Below are 21,518 nucleotides of genomic sequence, written 5' to 3' on the forward strand. Positions count from 1 at the left end.
TCCTGATAGTCTAAATAGTATTGTTTTTCCTCTCTACTTCTTTAAACACTTAGTAAATGTTCTTCACTTTCACTTCCTTTCACTTAAAAGAAACAAACTGAGGGTTGTTGGAATGGTGGGGGGTGGGAGGGATGGGGTGGCTGGGTGATGGACACTGGGGAGGGTATGTGCTATGGTGAGCACTGTGAATTGTGTAGGACTGTTGAATCACAGACCTGTACCTCTGAAACAAGTAATACATTATATGTTAAAAAAAGAAGAAGACGATAGCAGGAAGGGAAAAATGAAGTGGGGGAAATCAGACAGGGAGACAAACCATGAGAGACTATGGACTCTGAGAAACAAACTTGAGGGTTCTAGAGGGGAGGGGGGTGGGGGGATGGGTTAGCTGGTGATGGGTATTAAAGAAGGGACGTATTGAATGGAGCACTGGGTGTTATATGCAAACAATGAATCATGCATGGATCACTACATCAAAAACTAATGATGTAACGTATGGTGATTAACATAACATAATAAAAAAAATAAAATAAAAATGCTACTAAGCTGATGGATTTAACTCAATATGAAATTTTAAACTTGCTAATGTATAGAGACAAGGCTCTTTAAATTCTGGTATGCAGGATTTCAATGAAATCATACTGAAAATCGACACACATAGCTAAATGATGGCATTAATTTCATAAAAAGATTCATAGTCTTTAAACATTTCTTTAAAATGTAAATCAGTAAAGATATATCACCTTAACATTCCAAAAAGCATATTTAAAATAATGTATAGTTTTGTTATTAAAAAATTAGGGGTGCCTGGCTGGCTCAGTTGGTACAGCATGTGACTCTTGATCTCGGGGTTGTCAGTTTGAGCCCCATGTTGGGTGTATAGTTTACTTAAGAGAAAAAAAGTTTAAAAAATAAATAAATAAAAATTATTTAGTATCTAGATTAAGGGAGGCAAACCTGCAAGTAAATATGGTATGTAAGGTAATAGATTATTTTATTATGCAAATTATGTTATATAGAAAAACAAAACCCTATTGTACACCTGAAACTAATAACACTGTATATGCTTCAATTAAAGAAAAAAAAGGTATTCTAAAAAAAAAAAAACCCATAAAAAAACAACAAAAAACCCCCCCAACATTTATAAACATTGAAATACCTGGTTTACCATTTTAGATTTGGAAATTTATGAGACCACTTATTATATATTTAATATAATTTTATTATATGTTTAATATAATATTATGTACTATTATTATATATATATATATATATATTTTTTAAGATTTTATTTATTTATTTGAGAGAGAAAGAATGAGAGACAGAGAGCACGAGAGGGAAGAGGGCAGAGGGAGAAGCAGACCCCCTGCTGAGCAGGGAGCCCGATGTGGGACTCGATCCCGGGACTCCAGGATCATGACCTGAGCCGAAGGCAGTCGCTTAACCAACTGAGCCACCCAGGCGCCCTGTACTATTATTATATTAAAAACATTTCAAGTAAGAGCTGTCTGCTTAATATAAAACCTATAAAGATATATTACCTTGCTTCTGACTTTTAATTATCGTTTCATTTGTTCTTTCACAATTTCCAAGTTTCTCTGAAGACAAGTTTTCACATTCTTTCTTTCCAATTAATTCCTTCAAAACAAAAAGACAGCTTTTTATTTTATTTTTTTTAAAGATTTTTTTATTTATTCATTCGAGACACAGAGATACAGAGAGAGAGAGAGAGAGAGATTGAGAGCATGAGCAGGGGGAGAAGCAGAGGGAGGGGGAGAAGCAGACTCCCCATGGAGCAGGGAGCCTGATGCGGGGCTCGATCCCAGGATCCTGGGATCATGACCTGAGCCGAAGGCAGACGCTTAACTATCTGAGCCACCCAGGCGCCCCAGCTTTTTATTTTAATAAACCTATAAACATGACCTCAAGTATTTTCACAGTACGTATCAAGCATATAAATATCTAGGTACTTTTAGTTCTACAAATTTCATTAATGGAGGCATTCAGAAACTCATTTGCCAGAGCTTAAGCTTTTGGAAGCACCATGTGGATAACCAGTATGTTAGATATTTCCTTTATTGATTTAATACCTGTGATATGTCAAGTGTGCGCGCGCGTGCGCGCACACACACACACACACACACACACACACATTTTATTTAAGCCTTACTCTAAGAGCTAAACTTTCTGTTATTATTGACTGAACTTTTCCAATGAGACACGGAGAAAATAAATATCAAGAGATTGTCAAGATGAACAAAAGGCTGATATTTAACAGAATTCATGATTTCTAATTTGGTCCCGAACCTTTTTAGTAGCATCACACCACCACTCTACATTATCACAGTGTACAGTAAAAGCTTACCTGATTAGATAAGTCATTTCCTCCTCCATTTTGAAAAGTATTATTTACTTGGTCATCTGGGAGACTTAACGGTGGTTTATTTTGGCAATTACCATGGCACACGTTTAATTCTGTGGCTCCTGGCAACCTACCGCGCTTACCATTTTTCACTTCTATGTGTACAAAGATGGAAATATCAATAAATTATTATATAGAAGATAAGCTGCCTTTCCACATTAAAGAATTCACTTTCAAAAACTGTTATCTAGAAAGAGTAGTAAGTTAATGTTCATACTTTTTTCCAGCAGGGGGTAGGGTGGGATGTGAGGCAGATTATAGTTTTGGCAAAGAGCTGACAACAGTTCTGCCAGCTACCTTTATAGCAATGGTCATTCAAAAAAACATGCCATTCCCTCCATGAAAGCAAACTGGTTTTGTCTAGTAACAAAAATGTAATTTAGTATAAAAATTTAGGCATCTGTAATATAGGTCTAAGGTAGGTTGTTAGCCTAATAAAAATAAGAATTTTAGGGCAGTGTAAGTCAAAAACTCAATATAATATAAACAGATAAATGTGGAGCTCATGTAAGAATTTACCACCATACCAGGAGAAGAAGAAAGAGCAAACATACCCAAATGACAACAATCAACGTCATAAGTAGTGCTGGCTCTTTGGAGGACATCTGTTTGGTTTTCTCTTGCATTATTTTTTGATGATTTTCGTATATCAGGGACAAATCTTCCAGTTTTCTGTTTTTGTCTGGCCTTTCCCTCTTTCTTTTCACAAGCCCTGAAAACAAGTATAGTATTTTTCCTCTAATATTTGTTCTCAAAAAACAAAAACAAAACATACAAATAAAGTCTCTCAGATAAAGCTTCCCCCCACCCAGCAAAGATTACCTTTAATCTTACATTATTTAAGCCTTTATGACTTCTACCTCTTCCCCCACAAAGAACTGAAGGACAACAGCTTAAATCAAAAGAATCAAATAAAACCTTGTAAGTGTTTACTACTCTATGCTCTTTTATTTTCTACTTACGCTAATACTGTAAGAAAATTCAGGACAAATGCTGCCAGTTGCCTATTTTTGGAAATAAATTTTACTGAAACACCACCACATTCATTCATTTAAGTACTGTCTATGGTTGCTCTTCCGTTACAAAGGCAGAGCTGAATAGCTGATAGAGGCAGTATGCCCATAAAAACACTTCCTATCTGGCTCTTTACAGGACCACCCCCTCCCCGCATTGTAAGTTATACAATTATACTGTGATTAATTAACTTATATTACTGTATCCCCTATGAGTTCCTTTAATGGCAAGAATTAATCAAATTTTCTTTGCTTTCCCTGTGCCAGCACAGTGTTTGCTAAGCAACTGACAATAACTATTGAAGGAATGAATGAAAGAAAAAAGGACCAAGAACTCTCCACTCATGTTTAACAGCAACATGCCTCTTAAAGGGTGGTTGAATGAGGATGCTCCCTGAAATGTCAACAGTGTTATTTTCCTTTTAGATTTATTCCATATGACAGAAATTCTAGTAAAGTATTACTGCTTTCTAAAAATCCAAAATCAGAGAGAACTTCAAAACTAGCATTCCCCGCCTCCCCAAAAGAAATTAAAACCAATTTACATTGGTTATATGAACAGATATATTTGTAAAAGCCCCTCAAATTTTATACCTAAAATGGGTGCATTTTATCAAATGTAAATTATACCTTAATAAAGTTACTTTTTTAGAAGTTAAGAAGTACTTTACCTTAATTGTTCTAGAAAATTATCAATATGCTCTTTCCATTTTTCTGGAAAGCCAAACATAAACTTCCTTATGAGATAGTTTGGATATCCTATTTAACAATAAACAAACAAAAATTATCTAAAAGCCGAGAATTTTAAAGACATGTCATTGGTTCATTAGATCATTGAAAAAATATATACTTATTGCTCACTTTGTGCCAAGCACTGCCACAGACATTAAGGATTCAGCAGTTAACAAAACAAAAATTCCTGCCTTCATGGAATTTGCCTTTTAGTGTGAAAGAGAAAACAAACCAATAAATAAACATCTTGTTTGTTAGATGGTCATCAATGCTATGGAGAAAAATTATGTAGTCAATGGGCAAAGGGATACTAGTGTTTTTATGCTGGGGAAGGAAGAGGGGTGCAGGCAGCATTTTTAAAAAGGACAGTCAGAGAGGTTCTCACTGAAATAGCATTATTTGAGTAAAGCTTTGAAGGACATGAGGGAGAGAGCCATGTGGCAATAAGGGATTAAAACACTAGAAGCAGAGGGAACGAAATAAAAGGCTATGAGGTAAGAGTGTGCCTGGCCTGATGTAAAAATTAGTATAGCTGGAGTGGAGTGAAAGAAGCTAGTACTAGGAAACTACTCAGAAGGGAATAGAGGCAGTAGGGGAACACAGAAGATGGTAAGGCTTTGGGGTCATTTTATGGACCCAGTCTTTTACTTTAGGTGAGATGGGAAGCTATAGAAAGACCTTCAGCAAGGGAGCCACAGGATTTGACTTACTTTAACGGGACTGTATTAGCTGCTATTTCAAGAAGTCTATGGAAATACAAGTGAAGAAATAATGAGACCAGTTAGGATTCTGCAATGGTTCAGACGAAAGACAAGGGAGGTCTGGACCGGAGAGGTCAGCAGAGGCCTGGCTTCCCGATAAATTTATGGAGATAATGCCAATAGGATGTACTGACCCACTAAGTGTGGGTGTGAGAGAGACTGAAGATTCAAGATGCCTCCAAGGATTCTGGCTAGCCACTGGAAATAAGGAAAGACGGGGGATCTACCTAAGCAGATTTCAGGGAGAAGACCAGGTTTTAGACATATCAAATTTGAGATGCCTGCAGACATCCTAGTGGAGATGTCAAATGGGCAGATGGAAAATGAATTGAGTGGCTTGGGGAGTTTTTTTGGTGAGAGATAGAAATTTGGCATTTGTCACCATACAGATGAAAGTTAAAGCCTAAAAGAAATCAGCACATCACTGAGTGTATACAAAGAGCCATAGTCTACCCCATTACTTAGAGGCAAAGAAGAAAGAGCAAAATAAGCAAATAAACTAAGAAGGAATAGAGAGTAAGACAGCATGAAAATCTGAATACGGTGTTCCAGAAGGCAAATAAAGAAGTATTTCAAGGAGGTAAGTTGGACTAACTGTGATAAGCATATACTAGATTTAGCAATGTGGGGGCCCCTGGTAACTCTGATAAGGACTGTTTGGTAAAGAATTGCAGTTTAAGGCATGATTAAAGAGAATTTTTTAAAAATGGGAAAGAATTCAAGGAATCAATCTTCTGAGCAGTTTTTGCTGTAAACAGTAGCTGAAATAAGTGGGGTTAAAAGGGTTTAAAACTGTTTTGATAGGATAAGGGAGAATTACCGGAGTGATATCCTTGAGTGAAAGAGGGAAAATGGAAAGAAGGGTACAAATGGATAGGCTGACACAGACAGGAACATGGACAGTTCAGAACAAAAGCAGATACAGACGCAAGCAGCTCAGTAGATGTGACGGTGAAGTTCTCTTCTGATTGTTTCTATTGCTCAAGTGCTCCCCTCCCTCCCCCAGCACCTCTCCTGTGAGAGGAAAAAAGGAGGTATTGAGAATTTGTAAAAATGCGCAATAGTCATCAAGGAGGATGGGAGAGTGAATGCAATAGGGAAATGCGGTAGGATGCCAAGTGGCACCAAGAGACAACAACTTGTTGCTGGTAATCACAAACTTAAAGTAAAATAATCAGGTATGTTCTTCTTCAGCCACATTACTGTGCACAAGGCATAGGCAGAAAATTAGATTATAACAGGACTGGGGTTGTGCTGGGCAGGTTCAACAAACTAGAGAGTTAAATTATAGCCTTATAAAACAATTCCTCACAAAACATTTCACTTGTATTTTTAAAAATCACTGGACTTATTTAAACTGTCAATAAGGGTGATTAAATTAGAGAAGAATAGTCAACACACATAATAGTTTTACATAATGTGGTCAATTCTGTTTTAATTTTTTTGTTTTGATTGATTCATAATTTTAAAACACCTAATTAAGAATAAAAAATAGATATCACTTAGAAATACGGTTAATTGCTTCGTTTAAAGTAATTTATAATAATGACAGTCATTACCTGCTTCCTTCATGGAAATCCGGTCTATCATCCCTTTTAATATATAAATATTTCCTGATAAAGTCCTAAGTCTGTTGTGCTTAATCCGTTCTATAATGACATTACTGTGCCAATATATGTTAGGGATGTCTCTAGGAGAAAATTAAAGGCCAAAGTATTCACATTTTACCAGTAATCACAATGTACATATATAAGTATACAAACTTTTAATAATAGAAAGTAATAAATTCGCACTCCAGCTACATTAGCAGTATTATTCATTTAAATACAAAACATCTGAGGGCCAAACATTGTAGCAGAACTCAACTGCCTAGCTAATGTGATCCTCAGAGTATGTACCAAGAAACTGTACTGTGGCCAAACCAAATCACTAATATAAAATTTATCATTAGCAAGGAAGTAGGGGCCTTCTCTAAATAACTGGTGCAGACAATGCTTGCAACTTCATCTTAACTGATGCCAAGTTTCTAAAGAATGTTTTCCTGTCCCCTCCTCAGGGCCTATACTATGTTAGCTTTCATGCAGTTAAATAGTTTGGATTCCTCTAATCCTGCAGGGCTTTGTTTTTTTTTTTTACCCTCACTACCCATCCAAGTATTTTTACCTTCCTCTTTGAAAAGTACCAAAAAGAGGTTCCAACTGGGAAAAAAACAAACTGCAAGATCAAATCACTAACCCATAAATCTACTCTTCATAATTCCTTAAATGAAGCTAGGAATATAAAATAGAAAGAACAAAATATAAAGATGTATTAGATAAACACTGAACATTCCCAATTCATCAGATAACTAGTAATAATCATACTAATTACAAGTGTAATATGACAGTTAAATTCCTTTCATTTAGTCAAATGGGATTAAACTCATACATATTTTAATATAGTGATCTTGTGCTTTTTTTATTTTACTTAATTAACATTTAAATAACCTCTGAAACAAATAATACATTGTATGTTAAAAAAAAAAAGAAGAAGAAGATAGCAGGAAGGGAAGAATGAAGGGGGGGAAATCGGAAGGGGAGATGAACCATGAGAGACTATGGACTCTGAGAAACAAACAGGGTTCTAGAGGGGAGGGGGGTGGGGGGATGGGTTAGCCTGGTGATGGGTACTAAAGAGGGCACGTACTGAATGGAGCACTGGGTGTTATACGCAAACAATGAATCACGGAACACTACATCAAAAACTAATGATGTAATGTATGGTGATTAACATAACATAAAAAAAAAGCCCCCCCCCAAAATAAAATAGGCAAGATACAGAAATTAAAAAAATAAAAATAAATAAATAAATAAATAGCACTCCAAAAGCACTGTTCTCAAGTCTTACAAATATTAACTTTAATATTCAAAATAACCCAAAGAATAGGTAATATTAGTACCATTGTGCAGAAACTGAGACTGAAAAAGGATAATAACTTGCCCATGTTATATAGCTAGTAAGGCAGCAGCAGTGGGATTCCAACAAAGGCAACACAGACCACCTCTTTGATATTAAGGAAATTGGCCCAAGACAAGCAGAAATAGAATGGGCAAGACAGATTTTAAATAAACAACTTATAAACTTCTAGGTGAGCACCCTGAACAGTGATATATTATTTTATTACAACCTTTTATTACAGTTTTTTTTTAACCACTAAGAAATTGGTTTTGAAAAAGAGACGATGTTGCTAATAGAGTAGCAAAATTAGGCAAAGCCCACTTACCTGATGATGCTTTTGCTTTAGTAAGAACCAGAGAGTGCCAATGATTACTTAATATGTAGCTGTATGGCAAAGTTTTAAATAATTCTGATTCCTTTTCTGGATCAGTAATTTAGATCTGGTTGTCCCAATTTAGATGTGAGAATCTGGACTGAAATGCATGTAGTAAATATTAACTACCCATATATAATTAAGCAGAGAACACCAGTCCACTTATTAGAACCTCTGAAAAAAATAAAGCACTGTGTATACAAATTTGAGTTGTTACTATTCTAAAAGGAACTTAACAGGTGAAAACAAGAAATCTGGTTACAATCAACTTGGCCAGCTTCTGCACAGTCCTTTTACTTTTCTGGCTTTAGTTTGTAACCTCGTTACAAAGTCTTTGTTTTATAGGAAGATGCATCTCCTTTTAGCTCTTATACACATAAATTTTATTAGAATACGGAAATGTTATACTTACGTCAATTTTCCTTCTACACATATAGCAGTATTATTATTAATGATTTTAATCATCCATTCCTGTAGCTGGACCACCTAATCAACATAAAATGAAGTATATATTTCCTATGTTACTTGTAGCAAAAACATTACAAAATCAATTTACATCAAATTAAAAGAAAAAAACTCATATACTTAGTGCTCATCTATGTAAGAATCACATTCTATTTTAAATAGTAATAAGGTAAAAACTCTTGTATACAATAAAACAGAAAAGAGGGAGACTGAATGGAGGTTGTACTGCATAATTTTTTCTCCAATCCAGAATCAGTTCTACATCAAATATTCTTAATATCAAATATCTCAACCACTGGAGAAAAAAAAAAAAAATCCCCGAAAATTCTAAGGTATCCATTAAAGACAAAAGACCTAACTTAGATAAAAGAGTCAGTTGTGAAGTATACACTTCACCATCATTCTTATCCCTAAAAAATATAGCATTTTTCTTTTTTTTTTTGCAAAGTTGATTTGGAGTTGCATTTAATTTTCTTTAACTACAAAGGTGATTGCTAATAATCTGTATTTAACAGCATTCTATTCCAGAGCAAATATCTAAACAGCTCAGAGAATTATTTTAGGACAAAATCTTATTGTAGAGGAAAATTTCTGTGAATGTCTGTGTTGAGAAATTGCTTCTACTGAGTAACAACACTGAATTATTTCTGATGAGAAATTCAGCGAAAGTCATAAAATAACTAATTTGAGTAGCCATTTACTTTACCTACAAAAAATTATAAATTTGTAAAGACAAATTCTTCAGTGGTAGTTTTATGCTGAGCCAGATAAAGATGCTAAAATGGAAGGTGCTCCTAGTTATTGCACTTCTCCTCAATTATGTTTATTTTTTATTTTATATTTTTCCTCAATTACAAACAGGCAACGAAATTCCTTTTTTATTTTTAATACTTCCACACTTGGAATTATCTAAGATAGATCATGGAACAGTCAGATGGAGATGACATTAAAAATAAAAAATAATACTAGGCGATGTTCCAAGCATCTTAGATTCAATGACTCATGTTATCCTCATAACACTAGGAGGCAGGTAATACTTTATTCATTTTGTAGATAAAGAAAGTGTAAAGTCAAGTTAAGTAACTTGCCCAGGTCACACACAGCTAGTTAGGGGCACAGATTGGTTACAAATCTGGGAATCCTGGCTCCAGAATCTTGTACCATCCTGCTTACATAAAATATCAAAACGTTCATTCATATTCATTCAGCAAAATATTTCTGACCTCTACTATATGCCAGGCACTGTTTTAGGCAGTGGGATTTGGCAAGAAACAAAATGGCTGCCCTATTAGAGCAAACATTCATGTGTGTGTATGCTAACGTGCACTCACGGGGGCTGGGGGGTGGATGTGTAGAAGCAAGTGGGGTGGTGGTGGTTATATCCAAACAAATGGACAAATAATGTCTGGCAGTGATTATTATCAAAAATAAGTACAAGACATGCTTACTTAGATATGATAAGGAAGGTCTTGGAACAGAGAAGTGAATAAAGTGAAGGATAAGACATATGGGTTACCTGGGAATAGATTCTTCCAGGCAAAGGGAACAGGTACAAAGTCCCCAAGTAGATAGCATAGAGTCCACAGTAGCTCGAAAGGAATAAGCAAGAGAGCAAGAGAGGGGAGTAAGAGATGAGGTTAGGCATGTCAAGGACTGAATTATGTGGGAATCCTGTAAACTATAGTAAAGGCTTAGGGTTTTCTCTTGAGATAAAAAGTTACTAGAGGATGGGCACCTGGGTGGCTCAGTTGGTTAAGTGACTGCCTTCAGCTCAGGTCATGATCCTGGAGTCCCTAGATCGAGTCCTGCAACGGGCTCCCTGCTCAGCAGGGAGTCTGCTTCTCCCTCTGACCCTCCCCCCCTCATGTGCTCTCTCTCTCATTCTCTCTCTCAAATAAATAAATACTTAAAAAAAAAAAAAGTTACTAGAGGATTTTGAGCAGAGTAGTGACATGATTTAATATCTTAAGGGGTTACTTGGGAGAAATTGGACTATATAAAGATTCTGGCAGGGCACCCGGGAGGCTCAGTTGGTTAAATATCAGACTCTTCATTTCAGCTCAGGTCATGATCTCAGGGTCATGGGATCGAGCCCTGTGTAGGGCCATGCGCTCAGCGAGGAGTCTGCTTAAAGCTTCTCTCTCCCTCTCCCCCTTCCCCTGCTCGTGTACACTCTTTTCCTCTAGGGTAAACAAATAGACTCTTAAAAAAAAAAAAAAAAGATGATGATGATGATGATGATGATGATGATGATGATGATGATTCTGGCTTCTGTCTGAAAAACAGAATGAAGGAGAGAGAGGCAACAGGGGGAGCAAGGAGACCATTAGGCTATTGTAGTAATCCAAGAGATTATGGTGTCCTGGACTAAGAGGTAGTGGCTGAATAGTGAGAAGTGGCCAGATTCAGGACAGGAGAGCCAACAGGATTTCCTCACAGTTTGGATGTGGAGTATGATAGAAAAACAAGAGTCTCAAATGAATCTAAATTTTTTAACCTAAGTATTTGGGGGAGTGGTATTACTATGTACCAATATGGGACACAATAGAGAGAAGTTTTTGGGGAAGAAATCAAGAGTTTAGTTTTGGACATACTAAATCTGAGATGCCTATTAGGTATCAATGGAGAAGCCCTATAGACAATTGAATATATGAGTGTGGGGTTTAGGAGAATGTTCTGGACTGGAGATATATATTTGGGAACTACCTGTAGAGAAATGGAATTTAAAGCTACAGCACTGGATAATACAGTCTTGACAGGAAGCAGCAAAGGGGAATGAGAAGAATGGCCAGTGAGACAGTAGAAAATCAAGAGTAAGATATCATGGAATTCAAAATAAAAAGCAATATAATGTTTTAAGAAGGATGTTTTGATTCACTGTGTTAAACCCTTGTGAGCAACAGAATAATAAGAAATAATAATTATTGGGTTTGGTGATATGGAAATCACTGGTGAACCTGCAAAGGGCAATCTTCATGGAGTGATTTCTGAATGTCCAAAGTAGAACATATTTAAGAGGGAATAAGAAGAAGCAAAAACTGTGAATACATATACCTCTTTCAAGGTGTTTCACAGTAAATGGAAACAAACAAAAAAATGGGGTGATAGATGGAATAGGATAGGGAGTAACAGGAAGGTGGACTTTTTCTCTGCACTTTTTTTAAATGCAGGCCACGTTTCAGCACATTTAAATGTTAACGGGAATTTTCCAGAAGAGAGGAAACACCTGAGGGTATAATCAGAGAGACAAAGTTCTTTAGGTGGTAAGAGGAAATGAATTGGCCTTGAAAAGGGAGCACAGATTGTTCATCCATTACAAGAGAAGGGGAAGCAGAATATGTGGAGAGAGCAGCAAGTAGATTGGTGGATTTGGTAATGGGAATATGAGGTTCAATAAATTGAGAATGAGGCAGAGAGAGGAGATTTGGAAGTTTTAAGAGAGAAAAAGCATGAAATATTATTCTAGGAAAGTCAAGTGGATTAACAAGTGAAGTATAGCAGGACTGATGTTCAATACTGAGAGCCCACTTAAGGTTTGCTCTCAAATTTAAAATGAGACCAGTGTGGTTGTGCATTTTGTTCCAGCCACCTGTTGCCTTTTTTTCTTTTTTTTTAAGATTTATTTATTTTAGAGAAAGAGGAGGGGGGAGAGGCAGAGGGAGAGTCTTAGGCAGAATCTGTGCTGAGCACAGAGTCCAACATGGGGCTCAATCTCACAAACCTGAGATCACGACCTGAGCCGAAACAGAGTTGGATGCTCAGCCAAACTGGACCACCCAGGTACCCCTGCCTGTTGCTTCTTAGGTATATGAGTGAAATTTAACTAGGATCACAACTTGGTCAAAAGAGAACAGAGGGAGGGGCGCCTGGGTGGCTCAGTTGGTTAAGCGACTGCCTTCGGCTCAGGTCATGATCCTGGAGTCCCGGGATCGAGTCCCGCACTGGGTTCCCAGCTCAGCAGGGAGTCTGCTTCTCCCTCTGACCCTCTCCCCTCTCATGCTCTCTCTCTCTCAAATAAATAAAATCTTTAAAAAAAAAAAAAAAGAGAGAGATAACAGAGGGAAAAGCAAGAGACCTGAGAGTTAAATCAAGGGAATGTTATAATGATGGGACCATGGAATCTATAAGGTAAAGAGGGAAATGAGGACAGGAGAGCATTGATGGACTAAAGGGTGCCTTAGTAAGGTAGAGTATTGATGCTAGGGGTAGAATGATCTGGAAAGGCAGGAGTTGGAGAGCAGGATGCTTGAAAGTGAGAATCTGGTGCATACTGGCAAAGACAAGGTACGAGTATGACTAGGGTAGAGGGTAATGGTAAAGGAAAGGTCATTTAAGATCAAGAATTCAAGGAGGCTGGATGGATCATCTATATGGATGTTAGTGTGACCAGAGTTGATGACAGAAAATAGTAGCAGAAGAAAAAGTAACAGGTGTTAAACGCTTTAATAGTAATGCAAGGTCTTGACTAGCAGGTTGTATTATATAGGAAGGAACAGGGAGTGATAAAGTCTTATAGCACTTATTTCAAAGAAGCTGAGGAGAGGGGGAGGGATTGTATTAAAGAGAAGGAAAATGGCCTGAAATAATAATGAGAAACAAAAGAGATACATTATATCCTCTTTAGGTCCAACATTGTGGGATATGGGAGAAAAAAGAGCCACCATTTAAGAAAAGAAGCCATATTTTGGTTAGAGCAAGGTTAAGAAATGTTCACCGAAAATTAATTGAGAATTTAACATTTTGCTGATGATACACCTTGAGTTCAAGAGGGTACAATGCAATGTTTGGAGATGAGAGACAGACTGGGTCAGAACTAGGGGATATACAGAACTGTATATAGATAAGAGTCTTGGGAGGCTTGATCTTCTTGTAGTAAGTAAGATAAACAGCACTGTAGCAATGACAGAATTAGTACTGTGGGATCTCCCATTACAGTTGTCTTCAAACTTTTTTGCTCAACTCACCTCACACATTTTTAAAGCAACATCTAAAAATTTTCATTGTTAAAGTCTAAATATTTGCAAATAATGCAATTTCCAAAGAATACATTGAGATATAAAACTGTAACTGTTGTGGGATGCCCGGGTGGCTCATTTGGTTGAGCGTCCGACTCTTGATTTCAGCTTAGGTCATGATCTAGGGGTCTTGGGATCGAGCCCCACATTGGGCTCCACACTCAGCAATGAGTTGGCTTGAGGATTCTCTCCTTCTCTGTCTGCAAACCACCCCCACCCCTCATGTACTCTCTCTCTCTAATATAAAAATAAATCTTAAAAAAAAAAAAAAACCCAAAACTATAACTGTTACATCACACTTCCAACATGGGGCTTGAACTTACAACCCTAAGATCAAGAGTTGCATGCTTTACTGAACCAGCCAGGCACCCCTCAAATTTAGATGGAATTTAAATACCACTATCATCCTTTTAAAAATTTATGGACAAACCTTTAACAATTGGAAAATTTACATTCTATCTTTCTCCTTGAACTTGTATTCCATTCCACTTCAGAGAATTTATCCTAATGTAACATAGTGTGATAGCCTAAAGTGTTTTATGGATCACTCTGTATTATTTTACAATAGGAAAAATTCTCAAGTCTTCAGAAGCTATAATCCCTTTCTCTTTTAATTGCTGTTAATCGTACTCCAAGAATCAGAAAAAAAAAAATTAAGAACAGAAATGAACTCAGTATTCATCCCCAAAGGGAGTAAGTAAATTGTTGAAGATTATACAACTAGTAATAGAGCAAGGTTAAGACTTAACACTTGGATTCTCTTACTTTCAACCCAATGCTCTCTTCAACTAGGCCACAATGCCTCTACACTAAATAATAAAACAAAAAAAATGAAGCTACTGTTAATGACAGCTTAAGAGCTCAGTTCTTGAAGAACGAGAGGGTAAAAACATAAATGTAAATCTGCCTTAAGTTGTCCTACCTTATTATTTTTAACTCCATTTGTAAGAGTTTGAAGTGTATTTGGAGGAGAATGATTTGAAGCATTTCTTTTTGATTTCCGAGGTATTGTTATATGAAATCTTGGAGTTGCAAGCACAATTTTACATGTATCATTCATGGAACCCAGAAGATCAGTCTCTCTGGGCATTGTGTTCTCATTAATTTCCTGTTGTGAAGTCCTTTCTGTTGTCATCTTACTATCAGAAACCATTGACTGACCATTTTTAACAGGAACACAGTTAGTATTGAGAGTGTCAACAGTAGTATTTTGGGATTTTTCAATAACAGAATCAACGCCTTCTAAAACAAAGGTGTCCTTTTTAGACTTCGTGGTTACAAATGTATTCTCCCTTGAGTGAAGAATTTGTTTAGCCAACTGAGCTCTAGGTAATGCCTTGCTGGAGAATCCTGCAGCTGAAACATTTTCATGTTCTTGGTTCAGAAATGGAGCCTCTGCAAAAAATACAAGACCAAACATTTATAGAAGAATTTATAGAAGAATCATATGAAATTAAAAGAGAGAAATAGAATAATTCAAACTGTTTATATTAAAAAGAAGTGTTCAGGTTAGGAATGCTCCACCCTTCTGCTCAGTCTTTCTCTGAAAGGGATGCCTACATAGGGAGAATAATTATCTAGAACATACAACTATACATTCAACAAAACAAAAAGCACTTTACCATAAGTTAAATTATGCAGAGATGCTTTCTTTTCCTGCTGACATTGAATCTTTTGCTTTATCAGAAGGGAAGTACTATTTGATGATTCTAGAGGAAATTCTTGCACTGAGGTTGAGTTTTGTTGTTTTTTTTTTAAAGAGGAAATTGAATTGTATTAGTCACTGAGAAGAAAAAAATGTCTTTTACTTACATTCAATAATGATCAGATCAATATAGTATACTTCTGTAAGATATGAGTTACATTTCCCTTTTTATCTTCTTGTGCTTTCATCACATTCTCTGTATCTACAGTATGCTGAGAAAGAATTTTTTAAAAACTCTACATGTTATAACTTGCCAGCTCTAGATAAAAGTTTATTACTGGACTTAGAAGCTTAGTGATCTGGAATAAAATTCTGGTGCTGCCACAAATCAGAGAGGTATATCTTAAGATTATATATGAAGTGCCATCCAGTCTTGAAAATTCTGCTTCTGCTTCTGGTTGCTGTAAATTTCTAAAACATGAAAGAACAGTTGAAGAGGTGTAGCTTGTATGTTAAAAGTTGCAATGTTGTGACTCAATAGCAGACACAATCATAATTTATATGCCTTTGACATCTCTTTAGTAGACCTTCAAAGACAAAAATCTGGTAGGCTTATCTACTAGACAAGTAGGGACTAATAGTACTGCTTACATTTTATTCTACTTTATATCCTAGATGGTTAAAGTTTTATTTCTTGAAGGTAGAAATGTTTCTTTCACACAAAAAGGGGAAGGTAACAGACTTAAAGTTGGAAGAAAAACTGAATTACTTTATATGTTTAATTTCAAATATTCTGATAAAAATTGGTAGTGATCATGCTTTAGTAAATATGCAGCTTTAGCTTTAGAAATCTTAATATAAAGATTTTATTATAATGATGTGTATCATAAAAGAAGAGTAAGATTCTATTTAACTAATTCTACTAGAAATGGCATGGCAATGCAGTAAAGACAAGTAGGTAATTCAATCAGATATAACATACTATAGAATCTAGGTCATTTATCTTAAGTACAAAGTCCATGCAGATTCTCCAAAAGGTCTCTGAAATTACATACAAAATTTGTGCATTTTCTGGGAAAAGAGTCATTGGATTCTCAAAGCAGTGAGTTATTTCTTCCTCTCTAATTCCACTTGACAAATAAGACATGCTTTAATGTGCATTATTTGCTTCTCCCTTTTCTCCCAGACTGTATGAAACATAGATTTTGTGTACTCCCCTACTTCCATCCTAAACCCACTTAGAAACTCTGCTTTTTGTATCAAAATATATCACTGTCTTTGAAATACAACAATATATCCACAGTCTATTGTGTAGTGAAGTGCATGGGCTTTCAAATAAGTACCTGTATTAATTCTCAGCACATCACTTACTACCTGTGAGATGTGGAGCAGACATAACCTCTTTGTAAGCCCCATTTCCTAGACTATTAAGTGAGCATCTACCCATAGTGTCTGCTGAAAGGATTAGGAGATAGTGCATGTAAAATATGTTTATCAATTACTGCAACTCATTAAAATCTCTATTTCAAATGTCCCAAATTCTGATCATTCTACCTTTCCAGATCATTCTCTGAAATCCAATGACTATCCTACCACCTAACACTTCTTCACACTTCCTCATCTCCCTCAGGTCCTCTTTTCTCTGTATAACTAACTTAATTTTCATGGTCCCCTTATACACACACCTCAACTCCTCTGTCCTCTTCATCCTAGTTGATAAAATTACAATCTTGATAAAATCCAACTCCCTGCCTATTCCCCAGCAGCACCTATGCAGGGCTAAAGGAAAACTTAAAACCACACTGACTGCTCTCATTTAAGTTCATGCTCACAAGTCTCAAGTAGGTCCTTAATGTTGCACAAGAAATCAAATTTAGGCATAGACCATTTACTCTTCCACTTTCCTGTGTTATTTAAACCCCCACCTCCTCAAACTTTAATACCAGTTTCTCATGCTCACTTTCAGCTGATGGCTTTATTGTCCACTTCAGATTATTTCTTAAGTCATATAACACTGCCTATCTTCTTGTTTGATTTATGATCTGTTTATGTTCCTAGCTAAGGCCAAAACTTCCACTTTTAGATTCTGTTCCCTCTCAACTACTCAAGGGTATCATACTACCAATTTTAGTTTTTCCTTCCCGACTGGATCAGTCCCAATAGCATACAAAAATGTTCTTTCACCATACATTAAAAACAATAAAATATATATATATATATTTAAGTAGGCTCTAGGCCCAACATGGGGCTTGAACTCAACAACCCTGAGACTGAGAGTTGCACACTCTACAGCCAGCCACCCCAAAACTATTTTAAAACCATACTTCCCATATTTCTTTCCTCTCTTCAAAGAGTTGTCAATACTTACCACTGTCAATTTCTCTCCTTCACATTCTCTCTTGAACCCTTTTGAATCACGTTTTTGATCCTATCACTCCACCAAATCCCCCCATCAAAGCCACCAATGACCCTCATGTTGCTAAATCCAATGGTTAAATCTCAGCCTTCACCTCACTTGACTGATTAGCAGCATTAGATACAGTGAAAGACTCCTTCCTTAAAGCATTTTGTTCTGGGGCGCCTGGGTGGCTCAGGAGTTAAGCGTCTGCCTTCGGCTCAGGTCATGATCCCAGTGTCCTGGGATCAAGCCCCGCATCGGGCTCCCTGCTCGGCCGGGAGCCTGCTTCCCCCTCTCCCACTCCCCCTGCTTGTGTTCCCTCTCTCGTTGTGTCTCTCTCTGTCAAATAAATAAATAAAATCTTTAAAAAAAAAAAAAAGCGTTTTGTTCTTTTGGCTTCCAAAGTATCACTTCCCGTTTTTCTTCCTCCTTCTAATCTTCTTGTGGTTCGTTTATTCTTAACTTCTAAATTTTGGGGTGCCTCAGGACTCATCCTTGAATGTTTTCTCTTTCTACAGTTACTCCTTGATGATCTCATTTAATCTCTTCAAATACCATTTAAGTGCTAATGATTCCCAGATGTATTTTTCTCACCGGACCACTTCCCTAAATCCCAACTAATTTTTTTCAATAGCCTAATCATATCTACACTTCAATTTTTAATAGATATATCAAAATTAACATACAAAAAACTTAATTACTGGGCACCTCCCAGCCCTGTCTATCCCATTTCAGTTAAATCACTCCATCCTTACAGCTACTCAAGCAAAAAAACCCAGAACCAAACAAACAAACAAAAACACCCTACAGGTGGTTTTACATTTTTTATATCTTTATAAAAGATATATAAAAGATATATACCTTTTATCCTTTTAAAAAGATTTTTACTTTCTTTATATAACTTTTTATATCTTTACATTCCACACCCAGTTTATGAGCTCTTCCTTCAAAATACACCCAGAATCCAACCACTTATTATTTTCACTGCTACCACCTAAACCAAACCAACACCTTATCTCACCTAGATAAATGCACTATTTCAAATTGACAGCAAGTGATATTTTAAAAATATAAGTCAGATCTTCTCATTTCTCTGCTCAGAACCCTCCACTGAGGGTTATTTGCTCACATAAAAGCCCAAACTCTTAACATTCACCTATAAGGCTCTACATCATCTGACTCTATCTGTCCCCTGCTCCCCACTTCTGTCCACTCACTCTATGATACACTAATCTCATAGCTGGTTCTTGAATTTTTGAGGAATGCTCCTATTCCAGGGTATTTGTATCAGCTGTTACTTTGTCTGCATCATCCTTCCCAATTCTTCCAATATTCTATCTGTATCTATCACCTCCTTTAATTTTTTGGCTCACATGCCATCTTCTCATTGAACCATATCCTGACCGCCACATGGAAAACTGCAGCCCACTCAACCCTCCCCATCATCCTTACTCTGTCTTTTCTTTCCATAGCACTTCTCTTCTATTGTACCATAAAAACTATTTAAATCTCTCTCCCCCACCACCTAAATATGAGCTAGTTACACAAGGGTTGGGACTTTTGTCCATTTTGTTCACTCTTGTATCCTGAGTACCTAAAACAGTATCAGACACAATAAACACAACACATCATAGCTTTTCAATCAACACATAATAAAACTAACCTCTTGGTGAACTGTTATCTGATTGGGATGATTTGTTGTTTTCCTTTTCTTTACAGACGTAGGTATGCTGCAATACTCTTTTCTCAGCTCCTTTAGGAGTGAAAATTTTCTTTTCACTTTTCGGTGGTTCCAACAAACTACAGTTTCCTGATGCTTGTTCTTGCTTGTCACGCAGTACTTTTTCTTTCATTCTTTGAAATATTTTTCCTGGTGATTCATAGTTTGCTTTGTTTTTTAATCTATCCTTATTGGGCTTTATAGCACTGATATTAAGAGAGCTGTTAGAGGTGGTAGCCTCTGCTAGCATGGTGGAATGAAATATATTTTTATTATTAAAATTTGTCACTTCTAGAAAATGATTCTTTTTATGGTCACTCAATGTTAAAGAGGGGTTCTGATATTTTGCCAAATCTTTTACAGGAGTAAGTGTGCCTGCAGGAATGCTGTCAAAAAAGATTGCATGCATGGGCGTATTTCTTCTTTGAGAAGATGTCTCTGAAGACAAATAAATTCCTGGATGTTTCAAAGGTGTTGCGATCATCTTGATACACAGTAGAAACAAATTTTCTCTAACAGATAATTCACTTAAACACAGTATTCAGGATAGCAGACCTTCATTCAGCAGGGGCCCAGAGGAACCTGTAATTCAATGTGAAATCAACCTTTATCATGCTTTGGTGCAAAAAAGTTTATTTGCTTTCCGTAACAGTATTATTCTAATTAAAAGGCTTAACTGGTTCATAACAACACTGGATAATCTATAGCTCACAAATCTAAGGCTTTATATTTTTCTTAAAGACTCATTTTATTATTATTTTAGATGAACAGTTTGGTCTTCAAATTTACTTCTCTAGAAAAAAGCAGTATTCACCAAATCATCTACTTAGTAACTATAAAAATTGAACTTTGAGTATCTGATTTTTAAACATACTTGAACCTCAAGTCCTGGAGGTTCCAATCCAATATCTGCATCAAAAAGCATTAAATCACATCTGCATATGGCACTATATTAGACTATAAAAGATTAAATTTCACAAACATCACTTTTCCTTTTAGGCACTTAAATTTTAAGGCAGCAGCTAAGATGATACATCCTAATGAAAGCTGAAAGATTCACTCAAGTTTTTAGTTAAATAATTCCCAATCCTGATTTTGTTATGCTGCTGAACATTTTAACTATGAGGTTTTGGTTGAAAAACTCTCAAATCAAAAGTAAACTATACTCATTATGATTTTTTAAAAAATTAATGCTATTTAGAATTTTTAGAGGAAATCATGTACTTGAGCATACATGGTCTTAGACTTGTTTTAGCTTGTTTTTATAAATATATTTTATTTCCCACACCTACAAATTAAGATTCTAGGTGATGAACCATATAGTTGCATTTTGTAATACTTGGTAAATAAATAAAACATTTCCACCTAAGGAGCTTGGAACTTACTAGTTTCAACTTACTGCATCTCTATTGCTGTATTTATAACTATTCTAATCAGTATTTGACATCATATAAACAAAAAGTGTACCACAGAAAATACAAATGCAGTCAGATCAAAGAAATCAAGTATCTCTAAGTAACTTGTGTGAGAAGTATGCAAGTTAAAAATTCAGACACAAATAGCATTTTATCCAACAGTTTATAAGAGAAAAAAAGGAAATATTCCTCAATAACAAGAGCTGACAAAGGCGGCTATCTGGGCAATCTAGTCCTGTGACACAAAAACTACTGAATTCTTCCGCAGAATGTTAATTCAGTAAATATATACTAGTAATGCATAGATTTATGTGTTTGGCAATGTGCTAGTGATAGGAATCCTGTGCTGAGAGTTAAAATACTCATTAGTGGTTCACTTTAAACTCTCAAAATAAAAAATGAATAAATTGGGACAACTGCACACTAAAAATTGGAAAAGTATGTACAGGTTCACATAATCTCAATTCCTCACAACCTAATGAAATGCTCAACAGGAAGTATAAAATGCAAATAAACTAGTCGAACTGAAAACAGGCCCAATCTGTAGTAGACAAACATTACTGTTTTCATCTAAAGGCAGATAATTATGGTCCCACTGAAAGGCTCGAAGAACCAGCATGTA

At 36.1% G+C, this 21,518-nt stretch overlaps 1 protein-coding gene across 4 annotated transcripts in view; it reads right to left on the minus strand.

Annotated features, from left to right (window-relative positions):
* Window positions 1–21,518, minus strand: part of MIS18BP1 (MIS18 binding protein 1) — a 47,102-nt gene that overhangs the window by 21,710 nt on the left and 3,874 nt on the right. For 3 of the 4 annotated variants that reach the window (XM_032405027.1, XM_032405028.1, XM_032405029.1), the window contains exons 2-9: window positions 19,425–20,063; window positions 14,641–15,113; window positions 8,651–8,724; window positions 6,488–6,618; window positions 4,107–4,194; window positions 2,977–3,134; window positions 2,366–2,517; window positions 1,542–1,638 (exon numbers count right to left, since the gene is read on the minus strand). In XM_032405027.1, coding sequence (XP_032260918.1) covers window positions 1,542–1,638; window positions 2,366–2,517; window positions 2,977–3,134; window positions 4,107–4,194; window positions 6,488–6,618; window positions 8,651–8,724; window positions 14,641–15,113; window positions 19,425–19,965 — 1,714 coding nt within the window. In that variant the 5' untranslated portion in view covers window positions 19,966–20,063. Of the gene's footprint in view, window positions 1–1,541; window positions 1,639–2,365; window positions 2,518–2,976; window positions 3,135–4,106; window positions 4,195–6,487; window positions 6,619–8,650; window positions 8,725–14,640; window positions 15,114–15,340; window positions 15,452–19,424; window positions 20,064–21,518 lie in introns of all 4 variants that reach the window. The other variant, XM_032405030.1, reaches the window with a different exon arrangement.

Source organism: Phoca vitulina, unplaced genomic scaffold (assembly GCF_004348235.1).
Source record: "Phoca vitulina isolate PV1807 unplaced genomic scaffold, GSC_HSeal_1.0 scaffold7, whole genome shotgun sequence".
Classification (NCBI taxonomy): Eukaryota; Metazoa; Chordata; class Mammalia; order Carnivora; family Phocidae; genus Phoca; species Phoca vitulina.